At 51.4% G+C, this 16,009-nt stretch overlaps 2 protein-coding genes across 2 annotated transcripts in view; both read left to right on the top strand.

Annotated features, from left to right (window-relative positions):
- Window positions 1-14,059, top strand: part of NUP62 (nucleoporin 62) — a 28,994-nt gene extending 14,935 nt beyond the window's left edge. The window contains exon 3 of the mRNA XM_066374053.1: window positions 11,151-14,059. Coding sequence (XP_066230150.1) covers window positions 11,215-12,774 — 1,560 coding nt within the window. The 5' untranslated portion in view covers window positions 11,151-11,214 and the 3' untranslated portion in view covers window positions 12,775-14,059. The remainder of the gene's footprint in view (window positions 1-11,150) is intronic.
- The window catches only part of IL4I1 (interleukin 4 induced 1), a 42,945-nt gene that overhangs the window by 12,152 nt on the left and 14,784 nt on the right, over window positions 1-16,009 (top strand). The window lies entirely within an intron of this gene.

The following is a 16,009-nucleotide window of genomic DNA, read 5'->3' as shown; positions in this document are numbered from 1 at the left end:
TTAATATTTCCTCAGCTCTAAGGATACACCAGGCACATGCTGAAGAGCACCTGACATGGAACAAACCATTTCCCCTTCACAAAGACCATATGATTCATGATTACGAGCTCTAGCTTTTGGGGTTTGGGGGTGTGTTTTTTTAAGGAGACTTTGAGGCATGGGCATGAACCTAGAATTTGAGATCCCAGGGCTAAGGGTAGAGAAGTGGGACTCAGGCCAATAGGCTGTATATTGCCAGGCAGCTGACAGAAAGGAACAGGGAAAGGCCAATGTCCTCAGCACACAGAAGTCCACAGTCTGGACTGCTGATGACAGCTACAGGCCTGCTGCTCCAGCCCCGCTCCCAGCCCATCAGTGGACTGGCAGACCTGGATTCATATTCCTGAACCCCATCGAGGAGGCCTCAGGAATCGGGCCCTTTGGTTGGAAGTGAAGCACTGTTTCTGTTGGGGGGGGGGGATACAGGGGGCAGCGGCTCCCTTGGCCCCAGGGGATGAGCCTCATTGTAGATGGATCACCAAGCTTCTCAGGGGAGCAGAGGAAGGGCAGCAGTGGGTCAAGAAGGGAAAGGGTGTCGCGGCTTGGTCATCAGTAGATGAACTAGCCTGGCAGGCAGCCTCCTGTGACTGTGCCCCCAGCCCCACCGCCACACAGCACTGCTCCAGCCCCAGCCATACAGAAGCGGGCCTGTGTGTTCGTCACGCCCTGTGCAGCTTGTCTTCCCAGAGAACCTTTCATCCTTTAGAACTTGATTCTGGCCTGACCTGTGGTGGCGCAGTGGATCAAGTGTCGAACTAGAGTACTGAGGTCGCCGGTTCAAAACCCTGGGCTTGCCTGGTCAAGGCACATATGGGAGTTGATGCTTCCTGTTCCCCCCCCCCTTCGCTCTCTCTGTCTCTCTCTCTCTCTCTCTCTCTCTCTGTCTCCTCTAAACTGAATAAATTTTAAAGAATTACAAAAAAATAGAACTTGATTCTGACATCTTTCCTGTCACAGGCAGAACGTAAGGTCTAGACCTGGGAGAAGTCGTGTCTCCTCTATGAGCCTGTTTCCCATCCAGGAACGGTTCAGTGTGCTGCTCCCTAGTGCTCCTGGTCCCGCACCTGTTACATTGGTGGTGCTCAGTAAATGGTAGTTATTACTAGTTATCAGTTAGTCACAGTTCCTTTTCAAGTGCCTGCTGCATGCCAGATCCTGCTCTGGGTACTAATGACAGGGCAGTGAACAAAATCCTATCCCATTACTGCCATAGTTGGTTAGCTCAATGGGCAGAGTTTAGTAGGCCCGGTGTGCAGACGTCCCAGGTTCCATCCCCAGTCAGGGCACACATGAGAAGCAACCATCTGCTTCTCTTCCCCTCCCTCTCCCCCTTCTCTCTCTCTTCCCACAGCCAGTGGTTTGATTGGTTCAAGCATCAGCCGTGGGTGCTGATTGATAGCTCGGTTGATTCAAGCATTGGCCCCAGATGGGGGTTGCTGGGTGGTGCCCAGTCAGTGCGCATGCCCTGATTCTTATCTCTCCTCCTCTCACCTAAAAACAAAAACAAAAAAACTCAGTGCTCCCAGGCCAGTATGTCCCATCCACCATTACAGGCTGCTTGTCATTGATGGTTGTCACACACATCCACACCCCTGAGGAGGCTGCACCAGTAGCAGAGGATATCTTGATTTTCAGAATCCCAGCTCACTGTTCTTTCCCTACCAGTTGCCCCACTGGGGCCTAGCAACTACAGCACCCCTGTCACCTCGGTCCTGGTATAGAGACAGACCAGCCCAGGCCCATTGCCTCTCACTCCAGCCCCTTTCTTATCCCCAGTTCCTTTTATGTTCTGGAGCCCAAAAGTCCAAAATAGGTCCACAGGGCTGACTTCCTTCTGGACTCTGGGAGAGAATCTATTTTTTTCCCTGTTCCAGCATCTTGAGGTCCCCTGCTTTCCTTGGTTCATGGCCCTTCCTCTGTCTTCAAAGCCAGGAGCGAGCACATCTCTTCAAACGTTCTTCCATGGCACAGCTCCCTCTGACTCTCCTCATCTGCCTCCTTATTCCACCGAAGGATCCTTGTGATTATATTTAGGGCCCATGCAGATAATCCATGGTAAACTCCACATCTCAAGATTCTTACTTTAATCACATCAGCAAAGTCCCTTTTGCCATGTGAGGTCACCTATTCACAGGTCCAGGATCAGGGCATGGACAAGTATAGGAGCCATTATTCTGTCCACCATAAAACCCACCCCTACCCCCCATGTCCTGCTTAATCCTTTCTTTCCTCTTGGTCCAGGGCTGGTGTCCTTCTGTATTCATTCCCAAACACTTTCAGATACCTAAGGAAAGGGGCTGGTATAGGGAAGGAGGGAGAGTTCCAGGGTTTGGTGACAATGACACCTGCTCATCTGCCACACTAGCAGCCTGCTGGCTTCCCATCTGCCTCAAATTCTCTTCCTTCCAGTATGCCCTGCCTAGTTAATCCCCTTAACCTGCACCGGCAGCCTCTAGTTCCCTTTCCTGCCCTACTTTCTCTCTCGTTCCTCAGTACTTAGCCTCTTAAAATACGATGTATGCTTTATTTGAATGGTAGTTGTTTTCCTGTCTGATGGATTGTAAACTCTCCCAAGAGAACAGGGTCTCCTCTGTCTCGTTTGCAGCTATATTTCCAAGGCTTTGAACAGGGCCTGTACCTAGCAGGTGCTCAGAAATATTTGTTGCATGAATGAGTGTCATACTGCAAAGAATTTGTTTACTCTCTATGACCCCACCTTAAGGGTTGGGTTTTTTCCTCTATGTGCTATCACTGTACAGGAAGGGCTGAGTAGATACTAAAGTTAGGAGTTTGAGTGGCAAAAGAACTAAAGATAGAAGGTGAGTGGGCCTGGTAAAACTAGAAGTGACAGCAGAGCACCCGGGCCCTCAGCCCAGGGCGGGTGGTATGTGTGGGTTAGAATCCCAGGTGGTCTTGTTTGGGCTTCCCTGGGCTGGGAAGGCAGGCAGATGTGGTTTGAAAATTTTGGGGAGGCCCTGGCCGGTTGGCTCAGCGGTAGAGCATCGGCCTGGCGTGCGGGGGACCCAGGTTTGATTCCCGGCCAGGGCACATAGGAGAAGCGCCCATTTGCTTCTCCACCCCCCACCCCCTCCTTCCTCTCTGTTTTCTCTTCCCCTCCCGCAGCCAAGGCTCCATTGGAGCAAAGATGGCCCGGGCGCTGGGGATGGCTCCTTGGCCTCTGCCCCAGGCGCTAGAGTGGCTCTGGTCGCAAAAGAGCGACACCCCAGAGGGGCAGAGCATCGCCCCCTGGTGGGCCGAGCGTAGCCCCTGGTGGGCGTGCCGGGTGGATCCCGGTCGGGCGCATGCAGGAGTCTGTCTGACTGTCTCTCCCCGTTTCCAGCTTCAGAAAAATACAAAAAAAAAAAAAAAAAAAAAAAAGAAAGAAAATTTTGGGGAAATGTGGGACAGGCTCTGTCAGTAATTCCCTGAGGCAGCCCCTTCTCTGGGCCTTGGGTTGCCCGTGGGTGAACAACAGCTGTGACAGCCCAGCCTAAGCGCCAGCCCAAGCACATGCTCCTTTCTTCCAGGGAAGTGCCACTTTTTCAGTTTCTGTTCCTCCTGCTTTCCCCTAACTGCAGCAGCTTCTCTTTTGGGAAAGCCCCCACTTTGGCGACAGTGGGGCAGCCAGTGTCAGAGCTCGTAACAGTGTGTATGTGTTCGGCTGTGTTTGTGAGAAATTCCCAGAGTCCTAGTAGTCGATGGCTGTGTTAACTGGGACAGACTCTGCAGACTATTCCTTTATTTTATTTTGGTGCAAACATACATTTCCCAAATTGGGGCTCTCTCCTCTGTCTCCAGAGTTCCGGCCCTTGGGCTCTTGGCCTGAACCAACACCCAGCCTCCTCCCAGCTACCCACCTCTAGCTGCATCCTGTCAGTGCCTCCCCACACATATGTCTGGCCATATCAGTCTCCCCCAGCTTTAAAGTCCCTCTGTAGCCCTCAAAATAATGTCTGAGCCATTAACATGGCATTTGTGGTTCTGCCAGGTCCTCCCCTCGCATCGCACAGGACATTGGTCATGGGTCCCCAAGACCCCCCTCAGGTTCAGTGATTCACCAGGACTTACAGAACTCAGCAGAGCTGTTAGAGTCACAGTTACAGTGAGCATATGGAGAGTACAGTCAGCTGGGGGAAAGGCACATAGGATGGAATCCAGAAGAGACCAGGCACCAGCTTCCATCGTCCCTTCCTGTGGAGTCACACAGACAGCGCTTAATCCTCCCAGTGACAGTGTGTGGTCACACACAGACTGTTGTCTACCGGTGGGTCTTGCTGTCCAGGGATTTTTTATTTAAAGTCAGTCACATTTTTTACTCAGTCTTTAGCACATCCAGAGGTCAGGCTGATATTGTGTGGCCCAAGACCTCACCTTAAAGACACTGTATCGGGCAGGACACCTCAAGGGCTTCCCTCCCAAGAGCCCATCCATCAAGGACCAGTCCTTTGTTTGGAATGTGCAGTGTTTGGACAACCTAGGCCTTCTGAATATTCCTCTACTTCACACACACCCGATCACTTACACCCCAGAAACGCGTGTTTCAGCCTCTCTCTCTACCTTCACCAGGCCCTCTTCCCCTTTTCCTGGTTGACCCCACATTTTTGTGTGTGTGTGTGTTTTTCCAAAGCCAGAAACAGGGAGGCAGTCAGACAGACTCCTGCATGCACCCAACGGGGATCCACCCAGCACGCCCACCAGGGGGCAATGCTCTGCCCATCTGGGGCATCGCTCTGTTGCAACCAGAGCCGCTCTAGCGCCTGAGGCAGAGGCCACAGAGCCATTCTCAGCGCCCGGGCCAACTTTGCTCCAATGGAGCCTTGGCTGCGGGAGGGGAAGAGAGAGACAGAGAGGAAGGAGAGGGGTAGGGGTAGAGAAGCAGATGGGCGCTTCTCCTGTATGCCTGGCCAGGAATCGAACCTGGGACTCCTGCACGCCAGGCTGACGCTCTACCACTGAACCAACCGGCCAGGGCGACCCCACATCTTTTAACACTCGTGTGTGCGCCTCCTGGAACTCATGCTAGGGTCAGAGCCCTGTCCCTACTTAGAATCCTGGTGTTGAAGCTAATGTTTACTTGAGGTCAGGAACCATGGCTTAGTAACCTGTCTAGGCCTCACTCTCCTAGTTTGTAACATGGACCTGCTTTCAGGAATGAATGAACAGTAATGCACGGCAAGCACGTAGACGGGCTGGGTCAGTATGTGTTTATCAGTACTAGTAGGTCCCTGGCATCTGGGGTTGGAAACAGATGAGGCATTTAAACAATGGTGAACCCATTAAACCAGAATAGCCCCCACAGAAGGTTGTTTTTCTTGGGGTTTTGTAATAGTATAAAAAGCCAAGACATTTGTAAAAGTGCTCTGGAAAATTTTAGCTTCAACTTATTAATAGCAAAGCTCTCAAGAACTGAGACGCGCCTGACCAGGCAGTGGCGCAGTAGATAGAGCATCGGACTGGGATGTGAAGGACCCAGGTTCGAGACTTCAAGGTTGCCAGCTTGAGCTCAAGCTCATCTGGTTTGAGCAAAGCTCACCAGCTTGGACCCAAGGTCGTTGGCTCGAGCAAGGGGTTACTTGGTCTGCTGAAGGCCCCGCAGTCAAGGCACATATGAGAAAGCAATCAATGAACAACTACTAAGGAACCCAGCGAAGAATTGATGTTTCTCATCTCTCTCCCTTCCTGTCTGTCCTTCTCTCTGACTCTCTCTGCCACAATAAATAGATAGAAAGATAGATAGATAAAACAGCTGAGGTAGTTCAGCTGCAAGACAAGTTCCCTGTTTCCGGCACGAAGTTGGTCTCTAGACACCAGGAAACAATCTGGGTTTGAATTCTGCTTCTACCACTTTAGTAGCTGAGGATCCTGGGAAAAGTTACTCCTCAGCCTCTCCCTGCCTCAGTTTCCCTGTCTGTAATGAGGACAACACCCTTCCACTGTGAAGAATAAACACCACCGAGAAGCCAAGCACCCAACTCAGAGAAGGCGTCCACACGTCCTGCTTCCTCTTCCCCCTCCTTCTTCAGGCCCACTTTTATTTCTTGAAGTGTCCTCAGAAAAACCTCTCCTAACTTGAGTCAGAGGAAAATGATTATAGCTGCCCCTCCCTAACTTCCACTGTGCCCTCTGCCTTCCTCCAAGAACCCTATTTTTTGCTGGTTTTTCCCTCCACACAGCCATGTGCTTCTGGGGAGATGACCCCAGGGCCGCCATGCTACCAGTTGGGTCTGCTTGGTCTAAGCCAGCAATCTCAGCTCCTGGGAGCATTGAAAGCACACGACTGCCACCAAGTCATGATGGTTGTCTCTCTGGGGTAGCACCCTGACCTTGGCATTTTTATAAAGCTCTTCCGGGGCTTCTGAGAATGTCCTCTTTAACCTCAAGAGGCCACAGCAAGTGTCTGGGGCGCCAGGCCCTCTGGTACCCTGCCTGTACCAGAGCCCTCCTTGTGGGAGAACACACCTAGCCTCCTCTAGCTGGGTTTGTTGTTAGCAGCTACCCACGCATCTCAGTTCTTGTTGTTTTTGTTTGTTTGGTTTTTTTTGGTGACAGAGTCAGAGAGAGGGACAGACAAGAAGGGAGAGAGATGAGAAACATCAGTTCTTCCTTGCGGCACCTTAGTTGCCCATTGATAGATTTCTCATATGTGCCTTGATGGGGGGGACTACAGCAGACCAAGTGACTCCTTGCTCAAACCAGATGAGCCTGCGCTCAAGCTGGTGACCTCAGGGTCTCAAACCTGGGTCCTCGCGTCCCAGTCCGACGCTCTGTTTGCTGCGCCACCGCCTGGTCAGGCTACCTCAGCTCTTTTAGACATAGGAAAGTAACGTGTGTTGGATGGAAACTGGGGTACAGGGTAGCGGCCATGCCCCAAAGCAGAGCTGCTTCCCTAGGGCCAAGTGGGCCCATTTGGTGGAGTAGAAATATGTATAAAGGGGGTTTGCAGTCCAAAAACGAGTTCAGGGCCCACTATAGGATAAGAATTGGCAAATTACTTGAATCTGAGCCTCTTTCCCCATCTGTGCACTGGATTAGCCCAACCTCCCTGGTAGACCAGTTGGCAAGTTAGCTCAGGGTGTGGTTAAGGCAAGTATCTGTAGCATGGGGCTGTGCATGCAGAGCCAGAGCTGAGGCTAGTTACCTAGAAATCCCCATCTCTACAGTGGAACTGGCACTTCTGGTCATGCAGCCTGAGGACCCACTGAGCAGTGGCAGCCAGAAAGGAATTCGTTAACCTTGAGGTCAGCCCAACCCCTGGGTCTTTTTGTGAGAATTTCTTCACAGCAAAGTGTCCACAGCGCCTGCTGCTGAGTTAACCCTTTAGCGCACAGGCCTCCTTCCTCGCCAGCTTCCAGAGCGTCTCCCCAAAGTGGAAATGTGAGCAGGTGCCTGTGCATAGTGGCAGAGACCATGTGCGCCCTGACTAGTGCCCTACAGTCGGCCGTGGGTTCAGTGTGTAGCTGCCGCCCCACTTCCCTGGTGGGGGAACTGAGCCTCAGAGAGGTTTGCTGTCATGTGTTTGAGATCAGAGCACTAGGGATTCACAAGGTCACACCTCACTTTTGTCAGACACTTCATTAGTTCTATGACTGTTCTCAGATTATCACAAACTTAGTGACTCAAAACAGTGCACATCAATTCTCTGACAGCTTAGATCAGAAGTCTGAAATTTGTCTTGCTGGGTTGAAAGCAGGTTGTCAGAAGGGCTGGTTCCTGCCTGACCAGTGGTGGTGTAGTGGACTAAACATCGACCTGGGCCTGACCTGTGGTGGCGCAGTGGATAAAACGTCAACCTGGAAATGCTGAGGTCGCCGGTTCGAAACCCTGGGCTTGCCTGGTCAAGGCACATATGGGAGTGCTTCTAGCTCCTCCCCCCCTTCTCTCTCTCTGTCTCTCCTCTCTCTAAAATGAATAAATAAAGAAATTTAAAAAAAAAAAAAATAAAATAAAATAAAATAAAATAAATAAACATCGACCTGGAACTCTTAGGTCGCCAGTTCAAAACCTGGGCTTCCCTGGTCAAGGCACATATGGGAGTTGATGCTTCCTGCTCCCCCCCCCCCATCTCTCTGTCTCTCTTTCTCTTTCTTCTCTCTGAAATGAATTTTTAAAAAGAAGAAGAAGAAAGGCTGGTTCCTTCTGGAGGCTCCAGGGGAGAATCGTGGCGCTTCTTTTTTTTTTTTTACAGAGACAGAGAGCCAGAGAGAGGGATAGATAGGGCCAGACAGACAGGAACGGAGAGAGATGAGAAGCATTAGTTTTTCGTTGCAACACCTTAGTTGTTCATTGATTGCTTTCTCATATGTGCCTTGACCACGGGCCTTCAGCAGACCGAGTAACCCCTTGCTCGAGCCAGCGACCTTGGGTCCAAGCTGGTGAGCTTTGCTCAAACCAGATGAGCCCACACTCAAGCTGGCGACCTCGAGGTCTCTAACCTGGGTCCTTCACATCCCAGACCGACACTCTATCCACTGTGTCACTGCCTGGTCAGGCTTAATTTTTCTTAAATGAGAAGCGTGAAGGCAGAGACAGCCTCCTGCATCCATCTGGTAAGCCCCTTTACAGGGCAATGCCCTGCCCATTTGGGGCTGTTGCCCCATTGCTTGGCAACTGAGCTATTTTAGCACCTGAGGTGAGGTTATGGAGCCATCCTCAGCATCCGGGACCAACTTGCTCCAACCAAGCCATGGTTGCAAGAGGGGAAGAGAGAGAGAGAGAGAGGTGGGGGAGGGATGGAGAAGCAGATGGTCGCTTCTCCTGTGTGCCCTGACAGGAATCACACCTGGGACGTCCATACACCGGGCCAATACTCTACCACTGAGCCAACCAGCAAGGGCTTCCTGGCCTTTACCGAAGGTTACCCGAACTCCTTGGCTCATGGCCCCTTCCTCTAGCTCCAAGTTCAAAGTGAATCAATCCCATCTCTTCTTCCATCATCACATGGTCTCTTCTCTAGTCAAAGTCTCTCTTCTGTATTTTATAAGGGCACTAGTGATAACATTTAGGGCCCATTGTTGAATCCATGGATGCTCAGCATGTGTCCGTTTACCCCAAAACACCTCTATTTCTGCACCTTTTGATCCTTTCTTCATCAAGTAACCTTTGACTTTCCCAGCTAACAGATGGGCGCTTTTTCAGTTAGAGACTACAGAAATCTAGTCTGTTTGGTTGGTTGGTTGGTTGGTTAAAAATAATTTTTTTTTTTTTTTTTAAGAAATCAAATCAGGCCTGACCAGGTGTGGTACAGTGGATAGAGCGTTGGACTGGGATGCAAAGGACCCAGGTTCAAGACCCCAAGGTCACCAGCTTGAGCGCGGGCTCATCTGGTTTGAGCAAAGCTCACCAGCTTGGTCCCAAGGCCGCTGGCTTGAACAAGGGGTTACTCGGTCTGCTGAAGCCCACGGTCAAGGCACATATGAGAAAGCAATCAATGAACAACTAAGGTGTTGCAACGAAAAACTAATGATTGATGCTTCTCATCTCTCTCCGTTCCTGTCTGTCTGTCCCTATCTGTCTCTTTTTTTTTTTAAAGAAAAAAAAAAAGTAAAAAAAATGAAATCTAGTCAGTTTAAACTGAAAAAGGGATGTGCTGGCTCTTGTCTTCTGGAGAAGACAGGGTGGGGACATGATTGGGTCCTTCTGGGCCCTTTTTTTTTTTTTTTTTTCTTAGAGAGGGATAGACAGGGACAGACAGACAGGAACGGAGAGAGATGAGAAGCATCAATTATTAGTTTTTCGTTGCGCGTTGCAACACCTTAGTTGTTCATTGATTGCTTTCTCATATATGCCTTGACCGCGGGCCTTCAGCAGACCAAGTAACCCCCCACTGGGGCCAGTGACCCCGGGTCCAAGCTGGTGGGCTTTTGGTCAAACCAGATGAGCCCCCACTCAAGCCGGGGACCTCGGGGTCCCGAACCTGGGTCCTCCGCATCCCAGTCCGACGCTCCATCCACTGCGCCACCACCTAGTCAGGCTGGGCCCTTTTTTTCTCTCTCTCTCTTTTTTATTGTGACAGACAGATAAAGGGACAAACAAGAAGGGGGGGATAGAGATGAGAAGCATCAATTCTTTTTTGCGCCGCCTTAGTTGTTCATTGATTGCTTTCTCATATGTGTCTTGGGGGGGGGCTACAGCAGACCGAGTGACCCCTTGCTCAAACCAGATGAGCCTGTGCTTAAGCCCATAGCGATCTCAGGGTTTCAAACCTGGGTCCTTCACGTCCCAGTCCGAGGCTCTATCCACTGCGCCCTCATCTGGTCAGGGTCTCCTTCTTTCTTTTCTTTTCTTTCTTTCTTTCTTTTTCTTTCTTTCTTTCTTTTCTTTCTTTTCTTTCTTTCTCTTTCCTCCCTCTTCCCCTCCCCTCTGTCACTCTGGTGGTGGCTCATTGTCTCCCACTGCAGGTGACTGAGAGGATGAGAGTTGTTCCAGGTGCACAACCCATGTGCCCTGCACCTGCAGGTAAAGGAAGCCACCTGCTCTCAAGCACCTGGGGTGAAATCCCAGGGGAGGTCTCTGGTTGGCTGACTCAGGTCTGCATGTCTCATTAAACCAAATTAATCGCTATGGCCAGGGGCTCTGCCTCCAATCCCTCTGCTTGAGCACTTGGGTCTCATACCTACTCCTGAGTAAGAAGTACAGTGGGGTCACTCCAACATGCCCTCTATTCTAAATAATGAGGGGGCATTTGGGGGCTTTCTGGGCCCAAGGCCCTACCATACAGCTCAGCTTTTCCGTGCCTGTTTCTCTGAGGTCTCGACTGTGCTCAAGGAGGTATTCTCTGCCTTCTCGCTTGCAGTCAGCAGGGACACCTGGGGAGCAGGTCCTAAAGGTGTTGTCTGTGTGCTTTTAGTCCCACTCATTAAAGGCACCTCGGGCTGAGGTAGTTCAAGTGCCAGCTCTTAGCCTCCCCCCGCTGGTGCTGACAGGGCTGTGCATGTCCCAAGCACATCTGTCGCCTAGCACCTGAGCCTCCGGCTCCTTCTTTCTTGGTGTCTTGGGGCCTGGTTAGGAAGAGGAGAACGGCTGCGTGTTAGGACTGTCCATGCCGATGAGGTTGCCTTTCCCAAACTGCCATCTGACCGTGTCACTTCCTCTGCTTTATAAATCTCCCTAAGGTTGCAGGCGCGGACAGTTTTGCTTCAGGAGCCAGAGTACCTGCTGCCAACGGAGGCCGGAGCCATGAGCGGATTTAATTTTGGAGGCACTGGGACTCCCACAGGCGGGTTTACGTTTGGTACTGCAAAGACAGCAACAACCACTCCTGCCACCGGCTTTTCTTTCTCTACGTCTGGCACTGGCGGGTTTAACTTTGGGGCTCCCTCCCAGCCAGCAGTGAGCACCCCCTCTACCAGCCTCTTCTCGCTCACTACCCAGGCACCGGCAACACAGACGCCAGGGTTCAGTTTTGGAGCCACAACTCCTGCTGCAGGAGGAACTGGGTTTTCCTTAGGGATCAGCGCTCCGAAGCTAAGCCTGAGCAGTGCAGCCGCCAACCCGGCCACAGCACAGCCCGGTGGCTTTGGGCTAGGCAGCAGCACCCTCACCAATGCCATCTCGAGTGCTGTCACCTCCAGCCAGGGCACAGCACCCACCGGCTTCGTGTTTAGCTCCGCTTCCACCTCTGCTGCTTCGTCCACCACACCCGGGGGCTTCTCATTCACAGGTGGAAGCATGTCCCAGCCCGGGGGGACCTCCAGTTTCAATATTGCCTCGATGGGGAGTTCGGCCCAGCCCACAGCACTTGCTGGGCTGGCCTTCACTCCGGCAGCACCAGCAGCCTCTGGAGCAGGAGCCACCCAGCCAGCTGCTCCCGCACCTGCTGCTGCCACCACCAGTGCTGGCCCCACTCTCTTCGCCTCACTGGCTGCTACTCCAGCCTCATCGGCCAGCACTGTGCTCTCTCTCGGCGCCCCAGCAACCACAGCTGGAACTTCTGGGGCTGGGACGCTGGGATTCAGTTTAAAGGCCCCTGGAGCAGCTTCAACCACATCCACAGCTGCAGCCACCACCTCCACCACCACCACCGCCGCCAGCAGCTTTGCTTTAAACCTAAAACCCCTGGTACCAGCTGGGATTTCCAGCAATGCACCCGCCACCATAACTGCTCCATCTGGCCCCAGTGCAGCCGCTGGGGCATCTAGCAGTCCTGTGATGACCTACGCCCAGCTGGAGAGTCTAATCAACAAGTGGAGCCTGGAGCTGGAGGACCAGGAGCGCCACTTCCTGCAGCAGGCCACACAGGTCAATGCCTGGGACCGCACGCTGATCGAGAACGGGGAGAAGATCACTGCCCTCCACCGGGAGGTGGAGAAGGTGAAGCTGGACCAGAAGAGGCTGGACCAAGAGCTCGACTTCATCCTGTCGCAGCAGAAGGAGCTGGAAGACCTGCTGAGCCCGCTGGAGGAGTCTGTCAAGGAGCAGAGTGGGACCATCTACCTGCAGCACGCTGACGAGGAGCGCGAGAAAACCTACAAGCTGGCTGAAAACATCGATGCGCAGCTGAAGCGCATGGCCCAGGACCTCAAGGACATCATCGAGCACCTGAATACATCCGGGGGCCCTGCCGACACCAGCGACCCGCTTCAGCAGATCTGCAAGATTCTCAATGCACACATGGACTCCCTGCAGTGGATCGACCAGAACTCGGCACTGCTGCAGAGGAAGGTGGACGAGGTGACCAAGGTGTACGAGGGGCGGCGCAAAGAGCAGGAGCGCAGCTTCCGGTTCACTTTCGACTGAGCCACGGGCAGCCACAGGGCCCACAGCTTCCGAGGGCATTTGGTGCAGGAGGATATAGTTATTATCTAGCTTTTGTTTGCAACGAAATACTTGTTTGCTTGTCTGCTTCTTTTAAACAGTTGTGCTGTTGTGAGAGCTGTTTTGTGGTTTGACTTTTCACATTGACAAATAGAAGTGTTTGAGTGCTCTGGTCCGGGCAGCAGCCGAGTAGGTATGCTCTCTGTATCCTTTGTGTATCCCAACCCTTGTCACTACTACAGCCATCCACCTCCCCCTGCTCGCTCCAGCCTGGGGCTGGAGAAGCACCCATTCACCTGAGAGCCATCTCTCTTCCAGCAAGAGTTCCTGGGCAGCCTCCCTGTCTAATACACGGTCGTGGTGCAGTGAGAAAGATTCTTTGTTCTCATGGAGACAGCAGCCTGGAAATTAGTCACTCGTGTAAAGTGACTTGTGACTAGAACAGGCTGTGCAATAATGAATTTCACAGGAGGCGACAGGTCAAATGAGGGAATTGAATGAGGTGTTGAAAAAAGGGTCAGACTTGCCTGACCTGTGGTGGCTCAGTGGATAGAGTGTCAACCTGGAACGCTGAGGTCGCTGGTTCCAAACCAGCTTGTCTGGTGAAGGCAAGCAACTACTCTCATTTCTCTCTCTCTCTCTCTCTCTCTCTCTTTCCTCACTCTAAAATCAATAAAAATAAAATCTTTAGAAAAAAAGTATTAAAAAAGAAATAAGGGTCCGACTTGAGCCAGGGGGTCTTCACATGGCTTGGTGGACACACCTCCTCGGCTTTCTGGTCTCCTTAGGTTAAGCCTCGCCTTGGCCACCCCACCACTGTGTCAGAGGGCTGTCCTGTGCTCCCCACACCACACTGAGCTTACACCTGTGGAGACTCTTGGTGCTGTCGACTTCTCTGCCTCACTGTTAGATTGTGATCTGAAGATTGTGAACTCCTGTGGGCAGGGAGTGTTTCTTGTGTCCTCAGCACAATCTCTGTCATATTTATCAAATGAATGAACAATAGAGAGGAAACCCAGCATAAAACGTTAATCCACACAATGCTTGCTGTGATGGCAACGGTGGCAGAGGCAGCCGCAGACTGGCTCTGAACTTCCCGATGCCAAAGCTACCCCCGGTCAGTTACAGTGAGATCCAGTGTCCAGAAGGCAGGACCAACCGGCTGTATCGAAGTGTCTTTCATATTTGTCTTTACACTCTGCTGTACTCTGAAATACCTATGATTGTATGTTGCTTTCCTAAATAAAATTTGTGGAACAAAAAATAAGCTGCTGTTAGCATGGAGAACTTAAAAATAACCGGTTCCAGAAGACTGTCACGTGGGACCTGTTGGTCTAGAACTCAAAAACAATCCAAACTAAACAGTACGTTGTTTAGCATTCATACACCAATTCAAGTTGTGGGTTCCTCTGATGCTGGTGGTGGAAGAGGACTCCGTGGGAGAACCTGTGATGTTCTGTATTTTTTAATTTTTATATATATATATATATATATATTTTTTTTTTTAAGTGAGAGAGACGGACATAGGAAGGGAGAGAGATGAGAAGCATCACCGCATAGTTGCGGCACCTTAGTTGTTCATGGATTGCTTCCTCATATGTGCCTTGACTGGGGGGCTCCAGCCAAGCCAGTGACCCCTTAAGCCAGTGACCATGGGGCTGTGTCTATAATCCTGCACTCAAGCCAGCGACCCCATGCTCAAGCTCACTGAGCCCGAACTCTAGCTGGTGACCTCAGGGTTTCGAACCTGGATCCTCTGCGTCCCAGTCCAGTGGTCTATCCACTGCGCCACCGCCTGGTCAGGCAACATATCAGAATACACATAAATGTCTTTCATCACTGTCCCTCAGGGCCACAGGTATTTCCTGCAGCATTCCTCTCAGTTAACTTTGGCTAGATTGGGTAGTGTCAAGATATTGGCCTGACGACATTGTGCCTCCACCCCCAGCTTCTGTGGGCGCAAATGATGTCAACCACCTGCTCCTTCTGTGGGGCAGAGTCTGCCCCTTCAGCCTCCCTCGGCCGTGCCACACTAAGCCATATTTTGGCTATGGAGTACTAAAAGCCTATTCTGGAGAATTACAGTCTCATTTGCCAAGGTCATGATCATGAGCTATTTCCTTTGACCATCTTGAGCTCCCAAGTGTCCTATTCAAGCAGAAGCCACAGAAGGGGTGTGAGAGGAGGGAGACCCCAACAACTTCAGTTTTCTCCAAAAGCTCTGTCCCCTACAGTGGTTTTATGCAACCTGTGAGTCTTCATCCATGACCCTCTGAAGGAAGGAGGGATGGAAAGGCCTCGAGTTCCCTAGTAAGTCAGGAGTGGCTTGTATTTCACCTACATTTACTCGTTCAGCATCCCTTTGTGGAGCCCCTGCTACATACCAGATTCTGATCTGGAATTTGGCGTTACAAAAATGAAATATTTCTCTGTCTCCAAGAAAGTTGATGGTAGGGACCACACAATTGATAGAAGAAAAACATTTTTTCTTGAGCTTGCAATTCCAATATATATAATATACCTATTATTTTGCACATTAAACATCAATAAAGGCCCTGGCCAGTTGGCTCAGCAGTAGAGCGTCAACCTGGAGTATGGAAGTCCCGGGTTCAATTCCCAGTCAGGGCACCAAGAGAAGCAACCATCTGCTTCTCTCCTCCCCTTCCCTCTTCTTTCTCTCTCCCTTCCCCTCCCATAGCCATGGCTCGATTGATTTGAGCACTTCAGACTGGGCACTGAGAGTGGCTCCCTCAAGCCTCCGCCTCAGGCACTAAAAATAACTCAGTTACAAGCATGACCCCATACGGTGGGTGCTGGTGGATCCCAGTTGGGGTGCATGCAGGAGGCTATCTTTGTATCTATCTCCCCTACTCTCACTTAAAAAAAAAGTCAATAAAGCTTAACTGCCTTCTTGTAGGTGTATTTTTAAAATAAGACAAATTGAAGTTCTATTTTTCTTCCCACACTCCAGGGGATCTTGGACACCCCGCCTTGAAGAACATAAGCAATTACAATAAATGGGATGGGGGCTGTGTGGGAGGGAAGGCTCGGTGCTCTGGCACCATGGCAGGGAACTGGCCCCGGCAGGCTTACTGGGCTCCCGAGACAGCTGCAGGGTCAGTGGCCAGCTGGGTGCCACCCTGCAGATGACAGCTCTGTTGTAACTGCACTTTACCTTTCCAGGAAGAAAAGATACAGTGCTCCCTTGCCAGTCCAG

Source organism: Saccopteryx leptura, chromosome 3, assembly GCF_036850995.1.
Source record: "Saccopteryx leptura isolate mSacLep1 chromosome 3, mSacLep1_pri_phased_curated, whole genome shotgun sequence".
Classification (NCBI taxonomy): Eukaryota; Metazoa; Chordata; class Mammalia; order Chiroptera; family Emballonuridae; genus Saccopteryx; species Saccopteryx leptura.
Note: the sequence above shows the minus strand (reverse complement) of the source record. Positions and strands in the feature narration are given on the sequence as shown.